Source organism: Neodiprion virginianus, chromosome 5 (assembly GCF_021901495.1).
Source record: "Neodiprion virginianus isolate iyNeoVirg1 chromosome 5, iyNeoVirg1.1, whole genome shotgun sequence".
Classification (NCBI taxonomy): domain Eukaryota; kingdom Metazoa; phylum Arthropoda; class Insecta; order Hymenoptera; family Diprionidae; genus Neodiprion; species Neodiprion virginianus.
Genome location: NC_060881.1, coordinates 30544754 through 30567080, shown reverse-complemented (window position 1 = coordinate 30567080; position 22327 = coordinate 30544754). Strand labels below are relative to the sequence as shown.

The 22327-nt window shown below is 40.5% G+C and overlaps 2 protein-coding genes across 5 annotated transcripts in view; one reads left to right on the top strand and one right to left on the bottom strand.

Annotated features, from left to right (window-relative positions):
- Nucleotides 1–1458: 1458 nt before the first annotated feature.
- LOC124305180 (coiled-coil-helix-coiled-coil-helix domain-containing protein 2) lies at nt 1459–2863 on the bottom strand. The gene is made up of 3 exons (XM_046764295.1): nt 2637–2863; nt 2016–2392; nt 1459–1650 (listed from the first exon to the last, which is right to left on the bottom strand). The coding sequence occupies exons 1-3, from the start codon at nt 2675–2677 to the stop codon at nt 1640–1642; spliced, it is 429 nt and encodes a 142-aa protein (XP_046620251.1). The 5' UTR covers nt 2678–2863; the 3' UTR covers nt 1459–1639.
- A 5885-nt stretch (nt 2864–8748) lies between these two features.
- The window catches only part of LOC124305177 (transducin beta-like protein 2), a 52301-nt gene continuing 38722 nt past the window's right edge, over nt 8749–22327 (top strand). Inside the window, exon 1 of one of the 4 annotated variants that reach the window (XM_046764291.1) lies at nt 8749–9161. Coding sequence is in view for 2 of the 4 variants with exons in the window: in XM_046764290.1 (XP_046620246.1) it covers nt 17635–17788 (154 nt within the window). In the remaining 2 variants the exon portion in view is untranslated. Of the gene's footprint in view, nt 9162–16777; nt 17789–19862; nt 20149–22327 lie in introns of those variants that run through there. The other 3 variants (XM_046764290.1, XM_046764293.1, XM_046764292.1) reach the window with 3 other exon arrangements.

Sequence of the window (22327 nt, the reverse complement as noted above, 5' to 3'; positions counted from 1 at the left end):
GCAGGAAGTCTGGGAGAATGTTGTGGCAATAAAAAGACCTGTTATGTGTACTATGTTTTTCTTTACATAGGAATTAGAGACATGGTAATTAGAGAGCAAGAGAATCGATATCTTGTGCTTTTTTCTGTTCCATTCAATGACTATTGGGTTCTATTCAAGAACCCATGTCCCACGATATATTATTCTCAAAACACATTGATACAGTTCCATTTTGGGCACTCACGTTTCTAGTTCTGAATGTAAATACTTTCAATATGGCGGCTCAGTTTTTGACGTAGCCATTGGTCTAAATCGAGAATAGGAATAAGAGATTTTAATTGTCGCTCACGTGTCCAAAAAGACATACATTGTATTTGGGAGTCTAATTCACAGTTTATGTTTTGAACTTTGAGCTGACAGCGCGAAATATACAATTTTATATTATGTAATCAAGATGTTAGCGTCATATCATGGTTATCTGGATGCTGTAGTTTAATCCAGTCCACGCCGCTTTGCAAGACATTATCGTAAATCTGAAAAATTGAATAAAATCCTATTAAAATACTCAAACGTATTATTGTCGGGAAGATGCGCGGGTTTGCTTGAGAAGTTCAATATTGAACATCTGATGTACCAATTCAACACATGAATCTTCACACGAATAATCTAGTGTTAAACAAGATTTTTACATCACAATCTTAGATGGCGCAAGCATAGCTAGCTCGCATCTTCATTTTTGTCTTGACCGTACGGAAAATGTAACTTAACGAGGTATTAAAATTTACTTCGGCATACGTATATTCGTAATTTGCGAGAAGTGACCGGAAAAAATTTTGTTACAGAAAAATAAATTTGCAATTCAAGACATGCACTGTTACCATTTTTCTGAATGTTTTTCTGCAAAAACTAATTAGAGATGTCACCACTCGGGGATTCTAGCGTGTTGTCTAGCTTGTTGCCAAGTGTCAAATGTTTAATTTGCCCAGAAGAGGTGCTATGTCGAGGCCGTTGTTAGACTTGTTAGGTTAAGCTGGGTAACGATAGTAATACCCAAGATCAAGTCGATTTTGAAATGGGTTAGAAAAAACCTGATTTTGCTACTTATTCGAAAATGATCTTTTCACTCTATCTGATGTTGTTGGATAATCACTACATCTGATCTGCAATTACATATTCAGTCCGAATAAAATAATTGCATCGGTATAACTCCGAGTTACTTTCAAGGATATGGAATGTGATTTTTGTGCTAAGACTGTAGCCAGCCAGATGATTCTGTTAGAGATTGAATCACCCTGTAAAGGATATTCTTATCTACTAATGTTTTGATATCAGTCTTATAGTACCAAATCACTGGTAAGAATATTTAATAATAATGCTTTTTTAAGAAAAGCTAACGATACATATACTCGAGACATTAGAGATGTGCATGCATAAATTTCCTTTTTAAGATTAATTACGTTGAAATCAAACTGGGCATTGTAGCTTGGGCGACGAATTTATTTATTCAACGAATAACTCTACATATTGTACATGTCAGGGTATTAGCAGGACTACCATCATAGTTAAACTACAAGTAATATAGATTCCGTGATCATGAGCCGGTTAGGTAGCGTGTACTTGTTGTTTTCACGATGTTCTAATTAAACAAATGTATCTCTCACTACATTACACCTGAAACAAAAAGAAAACAAAATCTTGACCATATCCACTGTTCTTTGCAATTTTCTGCAATATTACTAAACAGCTGTTCACATGTAAACGTACCACATGTAAGCAGTGTTTAATCTACAGATTCCAATTTGTTATTATATAAAATTTGATTTATTTGCCACATCTTTGATTGGTTTGCATTTACGTGTTAATGGTTCACTATTTCAGATAAAAGATGCTGTAGTTTTCTTGTTATTTCTTGCACAGAATTTACACATTCCTAATGGAGCATCAAAGAAAGACTTTACGTTGCAAACAGTTTTACTAGTGTTGCACTTGCAATCTTTTCTTGTCCTCTATTATTTGAAATTACATTAAATACTAACGGTTTGAAACTTTGCACTGGCGAAGGGCCTCGTTGAAGCCCTCACACAGAGTCAAGTCTGATTGACCCTGTGCACATTCGAGGAACTGTTTAATCTCCCATGCGCAAGGTCCGCTGGGTTCGGCATTGCCTGCCACGGAAGCTTGAGGCGCAGCCGGAGCAGCGGCCGCAGGCTGGTCTGAACCTCCGCTAAACATTCCAGTCATTGCGTGTCCAATAGTATGTCCAACTGCTGATCCAATTGCCACACCACCGGCGGTCGCTGCCATTTGTCCCATCAGAGATGGACCTTGGGATGGAGCGGCCATTGGGGCTGATGGCGCAGCCTGCATAGGTGGCTGGGCTGGAGGTGGTGCAGCCCTCGCAGGTACCGTCGCCCTGCAACAGCATTCAGATGATCCAGGATTGATCAAAAAAAAAAAAAACCATAAACGGAAATAAAAGTTATAAAAAAATTTCAGAACAACATGACTTGTTGAAATCAATAAAAACGTGACGGCGGAAGCATGAAGCTGACTATTGCACGAAATTGCGTTTTTAGAATCATAATTATGAGTATAATACTCGTGACAGTGATGTAATGCGTCGATGAAATTACTTTATTTTAATACATTTCTACTACCTTCGGGGTGGTGGACTTGCGGAACGTCCTCGTCGAGGCATGTTTGAGTCTTTATTCTTTGCTCAGTCAATATCACTTTCACGAAACGCTCTCTTGCTTTGAACTGACTCGTCTGCTCGGCACTGGCTGAATGTATGTCTAGTTACACAACGCAGAATATTCCGGAACAATGATATATGTATGTATATATGTGTAGAAATACACGTTCAATGTCGCACGACAATCCGCAATTCAGGTAAATGACGTCAAAATTGGAAGTTGGGGCATGTGACTAAAAAGGCGCATTTTCATATAAGTTTAATCCTAAGAGCAGAAATACTATAGAGCGAAAATTTAAATGATCTTTACTACGGACATGCGAACCTAGTGGCAGGAAATTGAACTCAGTTGAATATGACTGTTGACTCACTTAAAAGATTTTCTCGTTTATAAATTTGCCACAGTGAAATGATATACTCCTAATAATGTATTCAGGGATCTTTTGAAACATAGTTTTCATCAAAGAAAACGGTTCCGAAGTATGTGGAACTTTGGACCTTCATCGGCACGGAACTGGAAACCAGACTTGAAGCTCAAGAGCGCATGCGCAATCCCTTCAGACTAGGAATCTGATTGGATCACGAATAAGCCCGACTGAAGATGTATAAAGACTGCAGCCTTACGGCTTAGTGTTCGGGTAACAGCTGCTAAGGGGCAAAAGAGAATTCTACTATGCTTTATTAATTTTACAATGGAATCCCACGAGACGAGTCAGTAAGCGCAGGATCGTCAAATTACCCCCAAACCCGGCAAACCACTATGAAAAATAACCTGAAGCTAACAGTCTTTATGTGACTGTCAAGCCTCACGTGCCAGATTTGAATAAAGGCCCGTGCAGATTCAGCAATGTGGCGATTTCGTAAGATTCCAGCTTTACTGCAGCTTCTACTTTTTTGATTGTGAGTCAAAAATATATGCTAATTTTTACGCACAAAACGTTGTACAAGTTAGGAAAAAAATATGTGTAGATGATTAACGCAGGAGAAACTTTCAGAGAAAAAAAAGCATAAACGCATTACTGGATTAACTTACGGTCGTTGAGATATTGGCGAAGGTGTTTTGGGGTCCTTGCTGGCTCTATCTTTTGCTCTTACCTGATCCCTTGTGGCCAGACATTTGCGATATGAAATAACTGAATACTGAGAATTTCTAATTTGAGGTTCGAATTTTCGAGGTTGTACGTATATTATTACAGAGTAACGCTAACTAACTGCAGAGATACTCATTTCTTCCGTTGCCATGACTGTAATTACCATGATTACAGCGAAGTATGCTACAAACCACCTCAGAAACACGGGCTTCTTTTTGACGCCAATGACACCTTTAGTCCAGCGTCCGTTTTTTTTTCTTTTCTCAACTCTTCTGCTTATGTAATGCTTAGTCTAGCACAGCTCAGGCATGAGAGACTTTGCGAGTGATTAGTGACCTATCTGATGCAATAGATTATAAAATTTCCGTAAAGAATCACGAGCAGTTGACCCGTAACGTAACAATGACTTCCGATCTTTAGATGTAAATAAAACCGCGAAGAAACGATTAACTGCAATCACGCGAAACTAAATACGCACGCATGGATTATTAATATCTGCCTTAACCCACCAATCAAGTTTCTAGACTCTAAGTCCGACTTGGGTACATAAACCGTACTGTACGCGGCGAGGTTGTATCAGCCCGCCAACTTCATCATCATTGCTTCTTTCGCACATTTAAATGATAATTGATTCAATACAATCGGCTTGAGACTCGACCGTGACGTCTCTACATTTCTTTTATTTACCGAAAGAGTGAGAGAAAGAGAGATTCGAGGTTATCTCTTTAAAAAATAACCCCAGTAATAATAATGAAGACTAAGAAAAAAATTGTCGTACGAATAATAGCTTAAAGCACCGGTTTTTTTAGTACTATAAACACACTTTTTCTTTTGTATGAAATGTCTTCAACTACACCCAATTCGTGTACCTAAAATTGAATTTGAAATTGTTAGATTGACGCAAATTATATGTGAATTATTACTATCAACATTATTATAACAAGTACGATGCTGAAATCGTTTCTCCGTGTCGAATTTTTCTTTCGCATAAAATTAGCGAAATAAAATATTAGTTCTTCACCGCACTTGTGTTTACCAATGTATGTCCAGTTTTCTTTGTCACTTCGTAATTCTTTTTTTGTTTCATTGTATTTATATTTATGTTTGTGAAACCAGAATCATCTGAATGTTTACATTTTCACGTTCATAATTTCTATAGTAAGCATCAGGGCCATGTTGACGGTATATCAATTCGCCAATATCAAATTTGAGCATCTATCTCGATTAATCGTCTGCACTAATAATAAGTCTGCAACTTATTACAAACATCAATGACTGTAGAATTATTGATTTATGGCAATTACTTCACTGAGAGATAAATATAAACTCAGTACAGCTTTTTATCGCTTATTGATTGAAATCGAAATCTGACTGACCGATAAATTTATCGATAAAATATCTGCCTTCCAGAAAATCAGATATTACTGTTTTGGTACTATTATATATATCACTCTGTTAATTATGATTATTGCTATGTAATATTTTCGACATTAATGCAAAGTGTGACCAAACAAAAACAAAATTATTAGTTAGTGATTAGATAAACTAAGTAAAAAAGAACCTCTTTTGTCCATTATGCGTGAGTCATTAAAAGACTGTTTTCGAGTTTCTTGCACTTTCAACCCTAAGTCGTGGAACAATGAGTTAATAAACTCGACGATCCGTTTGCCATTTTTCTCGATAGGTAAGAGAAGATATTTAATTGCGTCGTAAGAGTCCCCGTAATATATCGGTGTTTTTAGCGCGTAGAAATGACAATGAACGTTAAAGAGATCGACCTATTATTAACTCTATATAATTATAACCACAGCTGTCGGCTTCACAATCTGTTTTAATTTAATAGAATTGAATAGGAAACTTGTAACTAGTACTCGTGTCTCTGCGCCCATCCGGAAGAGTACGTGTACAATGGATTAGAAATAAATCTGAGACTAATTCCATGTTTCACAGATCGCTTTGGCGAATTTAGGTGTAAGGTACAGTTAAGAGTGATATGATGCATATACTTACACGTGCGCATCTCTTTCGTTCAATCGATTGATTAAATATTGATTATAAAAAAAAAAAAAAAAAGTTACATTGTAAACAGTGCGCAGTTGTTGTCTGGCCTGTACTATATATACGTATATGGCAATGATAATGATAATGAGTCCAACCTTCATTTCAAGGAGTGTAAACAACTGTGTGGTTCAGCAATACCGTTTAGCAAATATGTCGGGTGAATCAACTACTTGTTAAAATCAGTCAATGAATTCAGCAGTGTAGAAGTTGCTAAATTCAACACCAGTTGCTCCTCGCTAATTTACCTGAGGCACGAGGCAGCCCAATAAAGAGTGCAGAGTATATAACAAAAGTCGGGAACACTGACAATGAGAACATTCAATATTAGTTCAAAGATACAGCGGAAAAACGTTGTATTTTCTCAGCTGTGGATCCTACAATGTTTACGTTGCGCTTTTTGAGTTCCTGGGGTGCCATTTGCAAAGAAAACTTTCTTGGAGTGCATATACTAGACCCGGGAAATTCAGCAACAATGACCGTTGCAAAAAGATCAGATTTCCATTATCGCGAACGGACTTGGGTTACAAGTATCGATAACCTGCCGGATCAAAGTATAAGCAAGTAGAAAAACGGCAGAAAAAGTACAACCCATTGTCCAACCAATTTATCTGTTGCGACAAAGCACTTTTCACTGATACAGCATTGTGGTAGCCTTGATCAAGCACGACCGAGAGATTATGGAGACGTGGTTTAAATGGCTGCACTATCGCAGAATCAATGAAAACGTGCAAAGCCTGGACTCTGATGCTGCGGCACCCAGACTGCAAAGTATTGAGTATAGATACATTTTCGATCTATCACATCGAGAAATGATGATCATACAGTATCGACTTTTGACGAAACTCATAAGCGAACAATTTGTGATATGGGAAGGCAAATCTTTCAAGCAGTCAACGCTCCACATGCCGTCGAAGGACGTCCGAAGCAGACGGCTCAAGGAACTCATCTTGAGTTTAAATTAGCTACTCATTGTCAGTCCACAACCTGTCCGAAAATTATTCACCGTCGAAGATAATCGAAGGATTTCCTTGCTGCGAAGCCTTTGTATGCATTATACATATCGTGAAAAGTTGATTATAGGCGCGATTGTGAGGAGCATGATCATGCAGGGTCAGAATTACTGTTTCGGTAGAAACTTCCGTTGAATGGTTGTCGCATAGCTGCCGCTGTGCTTCGCGAAAAGTTTTGGCTACATGAGATATTCAGAATATTGATACGACATATGTCCCAGCGCATACTGTAAGTTGACAATAACGATGGCCAAATATTTTCATATTTCACCTTGAGGAAAACATGTTTTCACGTGGTAAAATGCGTAGATGTTTGCAGCACATGCAAGGCAGTTTGGCTGGATTCAAATAAGGGGAAAAAATGTGGATATTCTATTACTCTTCAATATATGTATTTGAGGTATTCTCACAGCTGTGGTATGTGACATATATGATCTACAAACCCTTGGATTGAGGTTGAGAAATTCACAAGGCCACCGGAATAGTCTTACATATACTTCTTTATTTTGGAAGTATGTACAGTGCACCGGCTGGCCAAATTGATAATCAACTTCCTCAAGTAGCTGGTGGGTGAACCGGAAGTGAAAATACCACAACGCATTACCACGTATCGTTGAGTTCCGCTCGAATTTTCTTTGACACGAGTACATATTCGATCAGGCCAGCATCACGTCCCAACAGGTCTTGATAGGGTGGAAATCAAACGTGTCTCATTAAGGTACACCTGACAAGGCCCTGGGCATGTCGTTCCCAGGTATCACTTATCAAAACGTGTTTGTTGAGGCTCTCATCAGGTTATCATCAGGCATCCGTGACTGAGGCCTGCAGAGCATGTCTGATCTGTCCATGAGCAGGCTCAGATCAGGTAAACTCTACTACGGTGCACCTGATCTGACCATGACTAAACCTAACACATTGTAAGTTCTCAAGCAGCCACCAAGCGTTATGGAAGTCGTTCTCATGATAAAAGTATGAGATGACTTCTAACAAAGTGTATCCATTTACTTACTAAATCGTACGACATATCATTTTGCAGTTTATCATTTTTGTAGATATCTGCCTAACGATACCGGCGACTCACTTTTGGTAGTCTTCACTTTGCATCTATACAATACTAAAAAATTTGTTACGTTATTTTAAAAATCAATCAATCTGAACAATCTTTGCCCAAGCCTCATCAGGTAAACACCTGATGAGGTCCTGATCCAGTTGTGATCAATGATTGAACATCGTACCGGAACTCAGACTGATCAGGGCATTCTGGAACGACACGTTATATATTTCTGGTCAGGCCCTGATTGAGTAATCTGATGCATACCTGATGAAGAGATACGGCAAGCCTGATCAGGACCTTATCTCAGCCTGATGAAAATTTCTCCTCGGGCACATTACTCAAGGAAACGTAGAAAGAAGGAGAAAAGAGAACGACAAGACGTCGAGGTAAATCGAAACTACGCGATTGTATTCGGGTAAATATATTCGGTCCCTATGATACGACAGTGACGTATACAGACATAACCTGAAGTAATTCTTAACTGTGAGATTTCTTATCATTGATAAAAGTCAAGAAAAAAAGAAATATCGGTGTACGAACTTGCGGTCAAACACTTGCGTGAATCCCTTGTAACTCGGGGCAAGATCCACGATTCTACGTAAGAATAAGTAGGCCAAGTTTGCGCGCAGATCTAACCAAGTCGCCGCAGGACAGGCGGTTGGTGTATTGTTAGTATATTGCCATTTGGAAAATTGATTCGTCAGGTTTCGATGTTATTATTCCATCCATTATCAGACTCCTTATCTTTCGGGGAAATCGCACACCACGATAATCGCGTGTCTACATCATTGGTGCATGCGTGCGTCAGTTCGCGTCTTTTAGTGTGATGTGTTCTCTCTTTGATACACGTGTGTATAATAAACCCGAAGACGTGACTCAGAGCGGTGCAGAGCTTGGAGTGTCCCGCGATATAAGCGTACGGCGTGCTTCTTAGTACAGACCGCAGCTCCGAAGCCAACTGACAGTTGAATCGTATATTATTTCACGCCAAAGAGTCGTGGCGGATAGTCGCCAATGTGTCGTCAGTTATATTTGCATTCAATTCTTTCATCAACACTCGCTGATACGGGTTACGGTTGAACGGTAACGATTTTTCATTTCAAAATTCGAACTTGCCAACGGATCCAAACTTTCGCGCGCAAACGCCGCGTGCTTGTGTTTTGTTTGTTGTCAACCCTGTGAGTGATCATTGAAGTTGATGCTGAGAAGCAAATTTCTACACCCGAGGATTCAATCTGAATAAGAGTACCTAAACCTCATTGAGGAATTTGGTAAGCATTGTTCTTTATATTCAATAACGTAGAAAGTAGTTTAATTGCTTTTACCTGCATGATCATAATGCGAGAGTTAGTTCTTTATTTAACGCGCTTTAGAGAATTCCTCCGCAACTGTGCGTTGCTCGTTCAACAAACGGGGACTACATAGCTTAATTGACTTAAAGGTCGTTCATATAATGATCAATGAAATATTCTGTACGGCTTTTCACCTGTACAATTTCATAACTAGGTTAGAATACATGAGTAACGTGATAATGGTAGACGGCCTATGGACCGTCCAATCGGTAACAACGCGTGATTCGAACGATCGTTTATCTTCCATCAATTATTAGTCTAAAACAACAAGTGATTATAGCTGGACGCACCAGACACTATAGCCAACCTGGTGCCACTTACACACGGGTGTAACTTTTTGAAAAATTTTAATAACCATCTTTGACTTCGGGCTCATTCAGCCGGCGAAAACAAGACGTAGAAAATTTCTTTATGCATACAAATCTTGACATATACATGCATACGCAGCCATACGTACGTTGCGGTCGTGACTCCGCTATTTTGATCTTCATCAAGCGGTATATGTCTATGCATACAGCGAGAATAGCTTATTGCAATAGCAGGTTATTTTTTGCAAAACGAAAGAGAATTGTATGTATCTAGAAGACGTCACAGGGCGGGGATGGGATTCACGAAAAAAAAGATACACGATAACAGGTCCCCACCTCGTATACTTGTTATACGTGTTGTTTTATCGTAAGCTCATATCGCAAAAACAATAACATATTTTTGTTACACGGATGTACGAAGAGTTTTTTTCATCACGTACAGCACTGTCTCACTTTCCTTGAACTTATGTATGTACGTAGGTACGCATACTGGATCCGATGGAAATGGTCATATTATAGATTCGTTTGCAACGATGCACCGTCTTACGATGATTGCAAAATGTGTTTACTTATTTGCAAATTGTCAACTTGACGCTCAAACAGCAGAGTGTAACACGCGTAACCCAAGGTAGCGGAAATCATCAGCCAATCAAATATTGCACTGCATCATCTTATTTCACCTGCGGTTGCGGTAGAAAGTTTCGTTGAGCATAAACAGCACATCTCACAGTGAAAAGTCTTTGATTCGTAAAGAGTGACCCTCGGCGATCATTCTCGGCCATATTTAACCGCAGTCTGTCCTCAGCTGAGGAAGATCGAATTATAGGAGGTCTTCTCTCCGACAAATACCCTGCAGAAGGACCTTGGAGGAGCAGTGCCCGGAATATTTTTCATTGGGACTGCGACTCGAGTAAGCCTGCGTTTATTTTTCGCGCCATAAAATAATTGGGGTCATTCAGTGTCGTTTCGATGTTAACGAACCTGCGTCTCGTTCAGTCACGTCGCAGTTTCTGTACCGCGGAACGATAATATACATACATATAGTGATGAAGCATCGAGGGTTGGGGGCTTTCGCTTTTATACTTATCTTTATACGCGTTTCACTTTATATTCCTATCGTTGACCCGTGCAGCCGGCAACGTTTTTCACACCGCGAATAAAATTTTATTTTTGGTTCCCCCCCCTCACCATGCGACACTTTTTTATATTCTCAAAGGTCACGGGGCATTAGCTATCTGAGAAATTGACATTAAATTTCATTTTAACGGAATTAAGACGCACTTCAGTTTTACACGTTAAAAATAAAATTTCTGACGAAACACTTTGCGTGATATCTGTATACATGTGTATATGTATTACCATATGTTCCGATCATCCGCTAGCTGTAAGAGATTTCTTTACCTACTGCGAAAAACTCGACAAGACACTGCTTTGATTCTCGTGTGAATTTCTTTACACAAAGCTTTGTATGTACCATGCTGCAACTAGTACGAGTGTCGCTGACCTGGGGACAGTGCTTATACACTTTATCTCAAGGTCGCGACGAGGTGTGGCGACTCAATGCCACTGTCATTGCGGGGGCGCAGACGGAGACGAATTGCATTACCAATGCATAAAATAAATACAAATAATTAACGACTGGACTTGCGCTCAATTGGGTGGGCTTCGTTTTATCTCATTTATCGTCTCACGTTGATGGTTATAGTTAACAATAACGATCGGCAACGACGACGAGCATGCAGGTTGGCATACCTTTACAGCACTGGAGTGCGGCGTCATCCAATTAGGTAACACCTTGCCCTGCTGGTTGGACAGTATATTTATCTCAGAGCCGCGTGTCGAATGCAGTCGGGGTTCTGACCCCAATCGTATGTGGAAAAATAAAAGAAGAATACACAGGCTTGGAGTAACTACTTCTTTGTTATTTTTCTTATATAAATACAGGGACGATGATGATGCGACCGAAGGATAACCCCTTTACCGGAGAATCTTATCTCTCTTGAAACTTGACGCGATATATCTAATCGATGTCTAGACCTACTGATAAATGGAGGGAACACTGAAAGTGTACACCTACTCTTCATCCGCTTGTACAGCGAGGTATTATTTTTAGAACGTTGGGTTCTTTGTAATTCCGTTCTCGTCAAAGTCCGGATCCACAAAGGTCAGAAGCCTCGCTCTTCTTACCGTTGAATACAGCTTGCTCTGCGGGATATCACATGCACCATATGCACAGAAACCAAACACCATCTTACATTTGTACGACATTTGTCGGAATGATAACACGTCTAGACTGTACCTCTTTGTCGACAAATTTTGGCACATGATATGATTGTTCGAACGATACTCCTTAGTTCCTTTGTGAAAATTTGATGATTGCGGACTTAATATTGTATTGAGAGAATTACGAAATTTGTCACTCGAATGACATGAAGTTCGAGGAAATGGTAATACTTCCAAACAAGAAAAAACCTGAATTATCTCGATGACCTTTCTTCGCAGTATAACACACTGTAAATTTACGAGGCAAAAAGAAATCCGAGAATTGTGCATGTAGGAATAAAAAATATTTAAACATTTTATGAGGAAAGACTTGCGTGGAAGATGTTTTCCAAGGATTCCAATTTATTACTGCCAAACAGGACGGTCATTAGAAATGATCATCAATTATAGACGCATATCACCCCGACGTGTTTTTCGACTCGAAATTTTCCATTCCGTATACTCAAACATCTCCAAACCGGCACCTAGAACTATTGGATTGTTGGGACGTAACAAAATAACTTGGGATATCCGGTACAGCTGGTAAGCCAGGAGAGAGTGAGAGGTGAGTGAGGGTGACCGAGACAGCAATAGACAGATGAGCAGGCAGATGCGCATTTCATTCGAGGTATTCCTTTTAGAGAGCTGATCTTGAGCGTCTCTCTCAGAATCATACATTATGTATAGTAAAACTTCCTAGGATAGCTAGATTATTATACATCCAATTAACGGGCGAATTTCATCAGAGTTTGAAATCACTCACTGGGATCTTTCATTATACACTGTTGGATGACAAAACAGTCTAGACACGTGGCAAATACAGTTTTCTTTGCTGGCACTACGTCAACGACGCATCGTATACGTTTACCATATACCGCACAACAATTTTCTCGGAACCGGTACATATTACGATTTATACCGCGCTTCGTAATTTATTATCTAACAACAAAACCATGTCGTCGTACCGCTTTGGCTCAAATCATCACTCGACGCGCCAAAGATTGAATGAAGCGATTGATCAGCTTCTTCTTTTCTTTATTTACTTATTTATTTACTTCTCGTTGAACGCGGAACGAACATGGACTCTCTGGCCGCATCTGGACTTAGGCAGGATATCGAAAGGAAGTGAAAATTTGTGAAATTATCGGCTATCAAACGTGTCATCGGTGGAATAAATGAACGTAAACTGGTTCCGTGATGTAAGCCATAGGTATATAAAGCCATGGGGGTCCGTCGATTGACTCTGCTGGTCATGTACGAGTATACCTACCCATATTGAAATTGCAGGCGTAGGTAGGCAGAACCTGTTTCTTGACGAGCTTACTGTATCCGACTCTTTAACAGTTATATGTATGGGTGTATTTTCCCCCAAGGTCGTCCGACGCGTACATTCACGTACGTTTATACAGGTGTGTAATCGCGAAGAGATCGACATTTGAATACGTGTACTCAGTTTTTCCTGTACTCGGACGAGTTTTTCCTGTAACGTGCGAAAATAGAAGATGACAGTGTAAATCTACAGCGATCAACGTTTATACACTTGGCGCGTTCAGGGTGAATGAAAACGTCACGGTGGTTTCATGGGAAACCAGCAAACTTGCGCGGATTTGAATAAAGATAACAAACAATACTTACACATGGACACCATTTCTGCCATTGCGGTAAAAGACGAGAGAATATATTACGCATAAAAAGTTACAGGACGTATTCAAATCAGCATACATTACTAAAGACGCTGTACACGTCATCGGTAATCGTAGAATTGATTACGTTCTCGCGGGCTTGCAGTAACTGCTAACCACGGCCAGAACTGAGTATAATTTCAACGTCGTTATACCTCATGAAGTACATCATATGTTGTACATAGCCAATTTGAAGCAACGGCTAGTGAGCGATTTCATCATCCTTCTCCGTTAACACCTGACTATTCATTATTATACCGGTGCCGCGGTCGTATAATGATAAGCCGAAACGAGCCGTCATTACATGAGACTGCCGTATCAACAAATACCGAGGATACCATATTAATCATTTCTAAAAAGGTATCAACCACGTGAGTCACGGAGGTGACCGAGTTCTCTGTTTGAGCACTGTAACCCACTCAGGATTCGAAAATATGTATGTATAACTTTTCGCCCTCTGTAGCACCGCAAACCAATCCATCGTTCACCAGCACTTGAACCAGGTACCGAATGACGCAAGTCGGCCGGGTCACGGCCGTGTCACGCGTGTCCCGCAACTGACCTTATTCAAGCGATTTCCAATAGTCCGCAGGACTCACGAGTAACGAGGAATCTTGCCGATAACTAGAATCCCGCATACGTTATTCCTGGAAGTGGAATTCCAATCTTACGCGTAACCAGCGCTCTTCGCGCCGAGTCACCGAGAGGTTCGGGGAAGGAGACGTATCGTCCCGGTAGCCTGCTCTAGCCTCTGAGAAATATCAACGCAACGGGAAAGGGATCACACTGATTTATCGCCGACTACGCGCCGGCGCAGTGGGCGAAGTGGATGACCAGGTCGGTCGGGACGGGGAGCCCCGCACGAGGAGAGAGGGTCGAATCTCGCGTGGCTCCGTTCTGCCTCCATGTGCTCGTGACTCCTTCGGCGCCACGCGGGGGCTCGACCGCTGCGGTAATGCGCATGCGCGGGGCCTGCGCATGTCTGCAGTCAGCGCCGTATCAAGGCTTTGGAGTACCCCGCGCCGCGGTTCCCGCTGAAGAAATGACGGCTTAGGGTTAAAAGAGGTTTGGTTGGCCGACCGTTGACTTATTGTTAATTTTGTTATGAGGGAATCGTACATCGAGTATTCAACGAATTATAATAATCGCGAGCTAGAAAGAACTTTTCAACGAGACGAAAACAGAAAATACCGGAATTTAAAAGCAAACGCTTCGATATCGAGGATTCGTTTAAAATCGTTTAGAAATTGTGGTCAATCTGGTATTAGTTCGTGTGGCAATATTGAATGAACTATTGGAAAAATTAATATCTGTTTTAGTGAAGTGAGAAGAAAATGAGCCATCGTAGATTGGATTGCTTGAATGTACTAGATTAAAAAAAAAAAATATTTTGAAGCAATTTGAAGTGAATCATAGATATGTAAGCTATTGGTTATAATTCCAGTATTTTTTATTTTTCTAGCTCACAAATACAACAGTGTCATACATATTCAACATACAAATAATTGTTAATAAAATTGATAAGAAGTAGGTATCGATTTTTAGCCAACCAATCTCCGTAATTCGATTGTAATGCAAATCTTCTGTCTTGTTGGAAATCCGTCATCAGTTTTAGCAACACAAACAGCTGATGACATGAGACAAGTTCTTCTTAAATTGGAGAGGTTTTAAGTACGGAGGGAAAGCTTATAACAGAAAACAACACCGGAAATCTAGGAAACGAGTGATTCGAGTATTTCAACTTCCTAGAATTGAGGCGGATACTGTACGCGGGTGCTAGAATCGGTGTATCACGATGTTAACGCGATTAAAAAACGTATGGAGCTAGACGTTCCGATCAGCTGTGATGATAACGAAGTACATACCTTGTATTATTCATGCGATGATAACGATGAAATGAATTGAACGGTTCTTCGCTCCGAAAAGTTTTCACGAATACGTTGACACGTGATCTTTCTATTTTTGCCAGATTCAAACCGACCGTCACAAATTGAACTTTCGACATATCAATGACTGCTATATGATTCGATAACTGGCGGATCTTGATGGAATTTGGTGAGCCAATATGTCTTGAAAATAATTGTTGAAAAATACAAAAACTGAAAACATTGAGGATTCATTGCTTAATTCACAAAAAACAAATCCGGCCACTTTTGCACATGATATAACAGAAGAAATTACCGATTTTTTATGCCTCTCTGGTTTTTTCTATTTTGCGTTACCACTGCGTCAAGGGCTCTGTTGCATAGCTGATGAGTATTTGGCAGCTTGCTTTCCGGGTGCTCCGAATGTTCCACTGTTGCGTAATTTGTTTGGCAATATCTGAGGTCAGGTTGTGACCGCGTTATCGACTCCGGGGATGGTAAGTCGAATACATCAATATAGTTTCGCGATCGATACACGTACACATGCACGTGCACGAATAACCTACCTGTCCACTTACAAGTTACCACTTGATCAGTTTAAAAATAGTCAACGAACCTCTGCCGATTGATCGCCGGATCGCTATCAGCTACTTTCACAGGAATTCGATAGATATCGAACGGGGTTGGCGGCTGGAGGCGGCTGACACGGTTCGACGTATCTGCAGGCAAGTTTCAAAATCAATGGCTTTTCCCAACAACGTGCACGATACACCAAACCTTAGATGAGATATAAAAAATGCAAGATATTATCACTTGATGTATTTAACTGAAACTGCAAAGTTGGTGAAAGTCCAAATCAAGTCGAAATGACCGCGCGCTAGACAAATGACGAAACATGTTTCTTGTTTTCTGTTCTGTGTTTTAGTTAAAAAAATTTTAGCGTAAGATCACGTCCGATTTAAGACTGTTTTCGGGAATCCGTTAAACTTTTTCGGATAAGAACATTGATGCGACTTGTTATTTTTCGTGTCGTCATCCTTCTGACGTTAGGAAATGCACTCTGCTCAGCTAGGATCGGTAAATTATGATATCATCAATCGACAACTGAATAGTTCGTAAAATATAACCTCAAAGCTCGTTTCGCGGCGAAATAAATCAATGAATAATCTGTATGATATTTATTTACTTTTGGCTGACCAGCGCGCACTTTCCGAGTATGGCACGGTCGTTTTACGAATAATTCGATATCGATTCAAAGTTGTAAGAAAAACTCATCCCGATTTTCGTGATTTTTACTCTTGAATCGGTCACGTGACATCGTGCTCAAAACAGCCAAAACCAATTGGCAGTTCTCTGAGTTTTCCCCAACTTCCGGGGTCAGTCGACCCCGCATCTCGGAACCCATTAATCCCGGCTAGACGTACGTTCCTGACCCGGGATGCTGGAGAGGGCAGCGAGACGCCGGTGTGGTAGCCCTACGCGGGAAAAACCGTAAACCACGAGAACGAGTCGGCGCGTAGTTATTGCTTCTTCGGCTTTTGGTGCGCGCGCGCACGCGACGTTAGTGCAATTTAGTTCGCCGACGCGCTTCGAAGTCGACGTACATACATTCGTATACACGACGATACATCTCGCTCAGCCGAGTAAAGGGTACAATAATTATCACGTAGTCGGGCAGTGCCGTGATAAATATCGCCTGTTCCTGGCGCCGTTACGTAACCCGTTGGACAGAGTAACTGGTTGGTCCCCGGGTCCATTCATCGAACCGACTTCGATTCCTCGCATCGCGAATTTAAAGCAAGCCAGACGCGTTAGGCACGCGTTCCGAGATACGGTGCGAGGCAGGAAGAGGGGGGGGGATTGAAATGCGTAGATCACCGCGTGGTGTACTCAACAGTTTTCGATCGCCGACTACGACGACTACGACGACGACCGCAGCACCAGCAGCATCAGGTAGTCGAAACGCGGAGCTGTCGAAACACGCGGATCGCGTCCTAAAAGGACCGGAGAGCATCAGCAGCGCCCAGCTTTTAGATTCAGCCGCAGTTGGCTCGAGTGCGCCAGTTGAACGGGTTGTGTCGGGAAAAACGTTCGTCTTTTGTCGCGTCGCGGTGTGAAGATAACTGAATACGTGATTTTAAATAAACCCCGCCCCCAGCTGCCGCCGCGGTATTGAAAGTGCCCGTTGTGTTTCTTGTGCCGACCTCTTCTTAACGGACAACCTACCCGACGGGGTCACCTCAACGGACGTCTCATCCACCAGAGAAATCGAGATATGGCGGACCCTGAGATCGCAGCCTTCGCCAGCGTGCAGGCTCCGCTCCTGGTCTGCGGGATATCGATAATACTGGGTGTCATCGGTCTCGTCGTTGCCTACCTCATCAATCGACCCAACGAACGCTCGGAGGGGGGCTCAAAGACCGTCGATAGTAAGTCTCCGCAAGCCGTTGTTTTCATATTTTATGACTCAACCCCCACAGCGTGACGTCCGCGTCGCCACCCCGTCATAAACGTGCCTTCGTTATCCCTCGAGAAGGGCAGACAACTTCTCGCAGCTCGAAAGTACGCGAGGTTACCGCTCGGCGGGCGTACGAAATAGCGTAGATGCTTCGTCGCGTCACTTCCGGCCTACTTTTCAACACGGCACGCGACTCTAACCTCGAACTTAACCCTCCCTCGTTTTGGGGGGCGCCATATTTGAAAGCACCCCGCTCCCAAAAAACCGAACGAAAGATCGGTGGGATTTTTAATGAACTATATTCATGTCTGTGCATTATGTGTATAAGCGGACGTATTATCGGAGTGTGAGCTTAATTAACCGTGTGATATGCTTGTCCGTGTTACTTGTACAGGTAGAAGAAGAAGAATGAGAAAAGCAGAATAACTTGTTTGATGTACTAATTAAGTTTGCCGAACGTTCCAGACCTTGCGTTTCCGTTTTTATTTTTTCTTATTCTCGTCGTTCTTCTTCTATTTGCAAAGATACACCAAAGATGATACCATTTTATACTGAAAATTACTACACCTGTTATAGCAGGGTAATACGAAAATTATCTAATTTTTACGGACAATTACGCGGCTCGATATGGCGAATATTGTAATCTTCCCCTTGAACCACCGATAATCACGATTCGTGTCAAGGCCAACTGTTCAATCAAGCGATTAATAAATTGCCAGCACTTCGCACGAATAAAATCCTTCGTCGAGTCAGACTAGTGCCAATGTGCATGTCTCGTACAATATGAACTTTAGTTTCCTTATCATATATTCCACGAAGTCTTATATTTAGATTTATTTTTTTTTCTCTATTATCGTGTACCCATCCCTACGTGTTCTCGATATCATGTCTAGCTGCTGCTGTTTCTCTATTATAGAACTGAAATTACGAATTTGTTGTATATCAGGAGTGTCGAAAATGAAAGAGGTGAGACAAATGTTTGACGAGCGATTCGCTTATAATACATCGCATGTTTGTATGACAAATATAAAAATGATTTCGTATATTGTGTTTGCACCTGTAACCGGAAGTATAATATAATTTTGCGATAAATGTAATTCAAGTTAGATGTGATGAGGCGAGGCATATGTATTAACAACGTGCATGTATGAACAACGTTTACACTGTGATAACACTGTCAAAAAATGAATATTATTTATCGTTCTTCCGTATGTATGTATCGACGTTTCAATATACATATAATTGAACAGCTGATGATGATGATAATGGTAATGATACATCGCGACGAGGTCGCGGAGTCGAATTGAGCGTGCAAAGAATAATGGCAGTTTCGGAAAAAAAATAGAAAGAAAATAAAAAAAAAGAAAAATAACGAACAAACAATTTTCAGCTTCCAAAATAGCGTACGCGTACAATATAAATACGCGGAGCGTATGAAAACAAATTGAGGATTCCAAAAGTTTTAAAAGATAATTATCGCCGCACGTATGCAGGTTAAATAACCGCGCTGTAAACTGTACAGGATTTGAAACGATGTTGTTGGAAATCTGACAATTAGTTTAGACTGTTCGCGAACGGAATTGTTAATGAATGGAATAAACAGGACCTTTTTTTTTTGTCTTTTACTCATTTTCTCTTTCTTTATTTCGGTATGCCGCATGCGTGTCCGCCGTTTGTCATTATTACAGATATAGTATGTAACAGGTAGACGTATAATAAAATATGCGATATTGACAGAACTGAAATTATTCACGTCGCATAATGTGGAACAAAGTTGTTTTGAGTAACGATGGTAAGAACCCGATTATTCAGATGTGTCTACCACCTATGTAGCACGCAATTGTCGCTGCAGTATTTTTTCTTTCTCATCGTTTTCGTTTCACTTTTTCCCCCAAGTTTTATTAAGGTTGCCAATTATTTTAGGCTAGTGGGGTCTGGGGGCCTTATAGTTACGCATCCAAACATCGACCTCTCCGATCGCGACGACGATACGACCGGGCGGTGTTTGCTTCAAATTTAGGTCGTATACTCGTTTAAATCAAGCGATAACGAACATCCCGCCTCAGTCAGATGCGCGACAAGTTGATATTAGGTGGTGAGTCGATTGAATTGCGACTCGATTTTCGGGTTTTTATTCTCTCGTAGATGTTGTTTGTTTCGTTTTTCGATTGTTAGTTGGAATCTGTACAATTCTTATCGGCAAATACATTCGATTTTTCCCTACTCGAGATGAAAGATTATATGTACGTACGTATTTGAGTGAATAGTTCAAGTGGATATATGTATATGTAAAAGTATGAAAAACGTTCGTGCAAGTGTAACGAATTATAGGTACGTGTGTTTTATGTGTAATAGAATTATTCATTGCCACGAGGGAATTTCAATTCTGCCAAAATGTTCTTACGTGATGAATGAAAATAGCAAATCACTAATTATTCTACTCAAAGGCAGCTGAACTCGGTTTTTTTTTTTTTTTTGTTACCCGTGACACACTTTCTACGGATCAAATCTGAAACTTATATCGCATCTAGATAAGATATCTGGGAAACTCGAAAAAAAACTGTCATCAAACGTACGACTTATGTACCTGATGTTCGTACCGAACGTATTAATCATGAAATTTCTGTTTACAGTGTAAACAATCGCGTGAGGAGAGAGTTTACCCTAATATCTTGATTTTTATCTTTTCCTAAAAGAGTAAAAAATGTGATTTTATCGCTGCTTGATGAGGTTAAATCGATCGGTTGAAGTTTGTTGAAATTTCAATTCATTCTCGTTGAACGAATTTAAGTATGAAAAAATGTTACATTTAAATGTAACCTATCGTTCGGCCAATTGTATAAACAAATTACAGGCTGTTGAATGAAACTACCTCTTGGTATTATGTATTTTACGAAATCCCCCGATAAGATACGCGAGCTTGCTGTTATTTCCTTCACACGCGTTTATACGACACTGTAATTAAATTTCGACAAAACCGAAACCTACCAATTACCTTATATCGGATATATATATATATATAATTAGCTTACATTCGTCGTCTAAAAATATTTTTTCTAATTATTGTCGCATTAAGCGGTTGCCTTTAATCAGAGAACCGATTTTTTACGCATGCCTACGTAATATCCTTCCCACAATATGGGAATTAACACTCCAACTTACACGAAGTTACAGCGATACTCCGGACGTATAAGCCTGCTTGAGTAAAATCGCGGTAAACATTGTATTTTTATTTTTGTTCATATGAAATCATTCTCACTAAAATGAGAACATATTATCTAATAGAATTGATTGGAAACTTCTCATCATAAATTCCGAACGCGGTGAGGTCAATAATGATGATCTAACAAGACGGTTCCTATACATCCTCTTGAGTGCGTCATCATCGATACTTGTTATGCCGAGAGGAAACGGTGAAACTTGTTGATGCTGAAGTTAGTAACGTTATTGTAATGATTCGTGTTTCGGTATACCCGTTATTTCGTAAGTTCAGGAATCTCTGAAACGCAGATAAATTATAATAAGGCAAAAGTTATTCAAATTTTTAAAAATTAATCACGGATTACCGAATTTCAAACAATCCGGAAGTTGCGAAGTAAGGTTTTTTTTTCAATGTATGCATCGTTACATCAACGTTACAAGCTTCAATCTCGTTATTGTCGACTAACCAACAACGCAACTTGCAATTCGCCACTTTACGCGGAAGAGTTTTACGTCTCGTGTCACGTTTCGAGTAAAGTTGGCTGACCTGATTTGCCGACGAAAATATCCCCGCGGTACGACTTCGCCGACCAATAGCGTTCGATTATCCTGCGCATGCGCACTCGGACGCTCAGCCCGTTAAGTTTCACCCTTTCCTCTCTTTCTTGGCAATGTTGTTTCACAATCGATCGCCTATAACATTCGATGACCGCATCACGTCGTCGTCGTTCTCCTCGTTATTCTCATTATCGTCGCTAAATCACATCGATGAATTTTCTCCCTCTTAGCCGCGTTTCCAACAGTCAGCCGATCGTGATGCATGCTGGCTATTATCAACCAGGGCCATCCTGTGATTGATGGAGATGATTTCCGTTTCAGGGTCTGCCTTCCTTCTCCTTCTCTTTCTCTCTCTCTCTCTGTCAGGATTCGTTTCGGCTTATTATTTATTAGGATAGGTGTATTTTTCTTTTTCACTTCTAACATCTCGTGTGATCTGGATATTGTCCGCGTGTATGTGTGTGTTTATTTTTTTCTTCTCCAATCATTCCTCTCCGTTGCTATAATAATCGTATTGTAATGTGAAAAATGATGTCTCAGCACGTTTATAAATATAAATATATGTATATATACATATATAGGTAATGACTTCCGCGTTGAGGAACTCTGCATATTACACGGACATCTATCCTGGCCATCGGTACTCCGTACCCACTTTATGCCTACCTACATATCCACCTATAATGCCGTACGTTGCGTAACTCATTTAAATGCGAGGACCATAATTATGTGGGGGACCTTGTACATTTAT

Excerpts from the sequence above, each read along its gene's own strand:
- LOC124305180 (XM_046764295.1), bottom strand. The coding sequence starts at position 2,677 with ATGCCTCGACGAGGACGTTCCGCAAGTCCACCACCCCGAAG. Across the intron at positions 2,393-2,636 it reads GCAAGTCCACCACCCCGAAG|GGCGACGGTACCTGCGAGGG; the intron begins GTAGTAGAAATG and ends ATGCTGTTGCAG.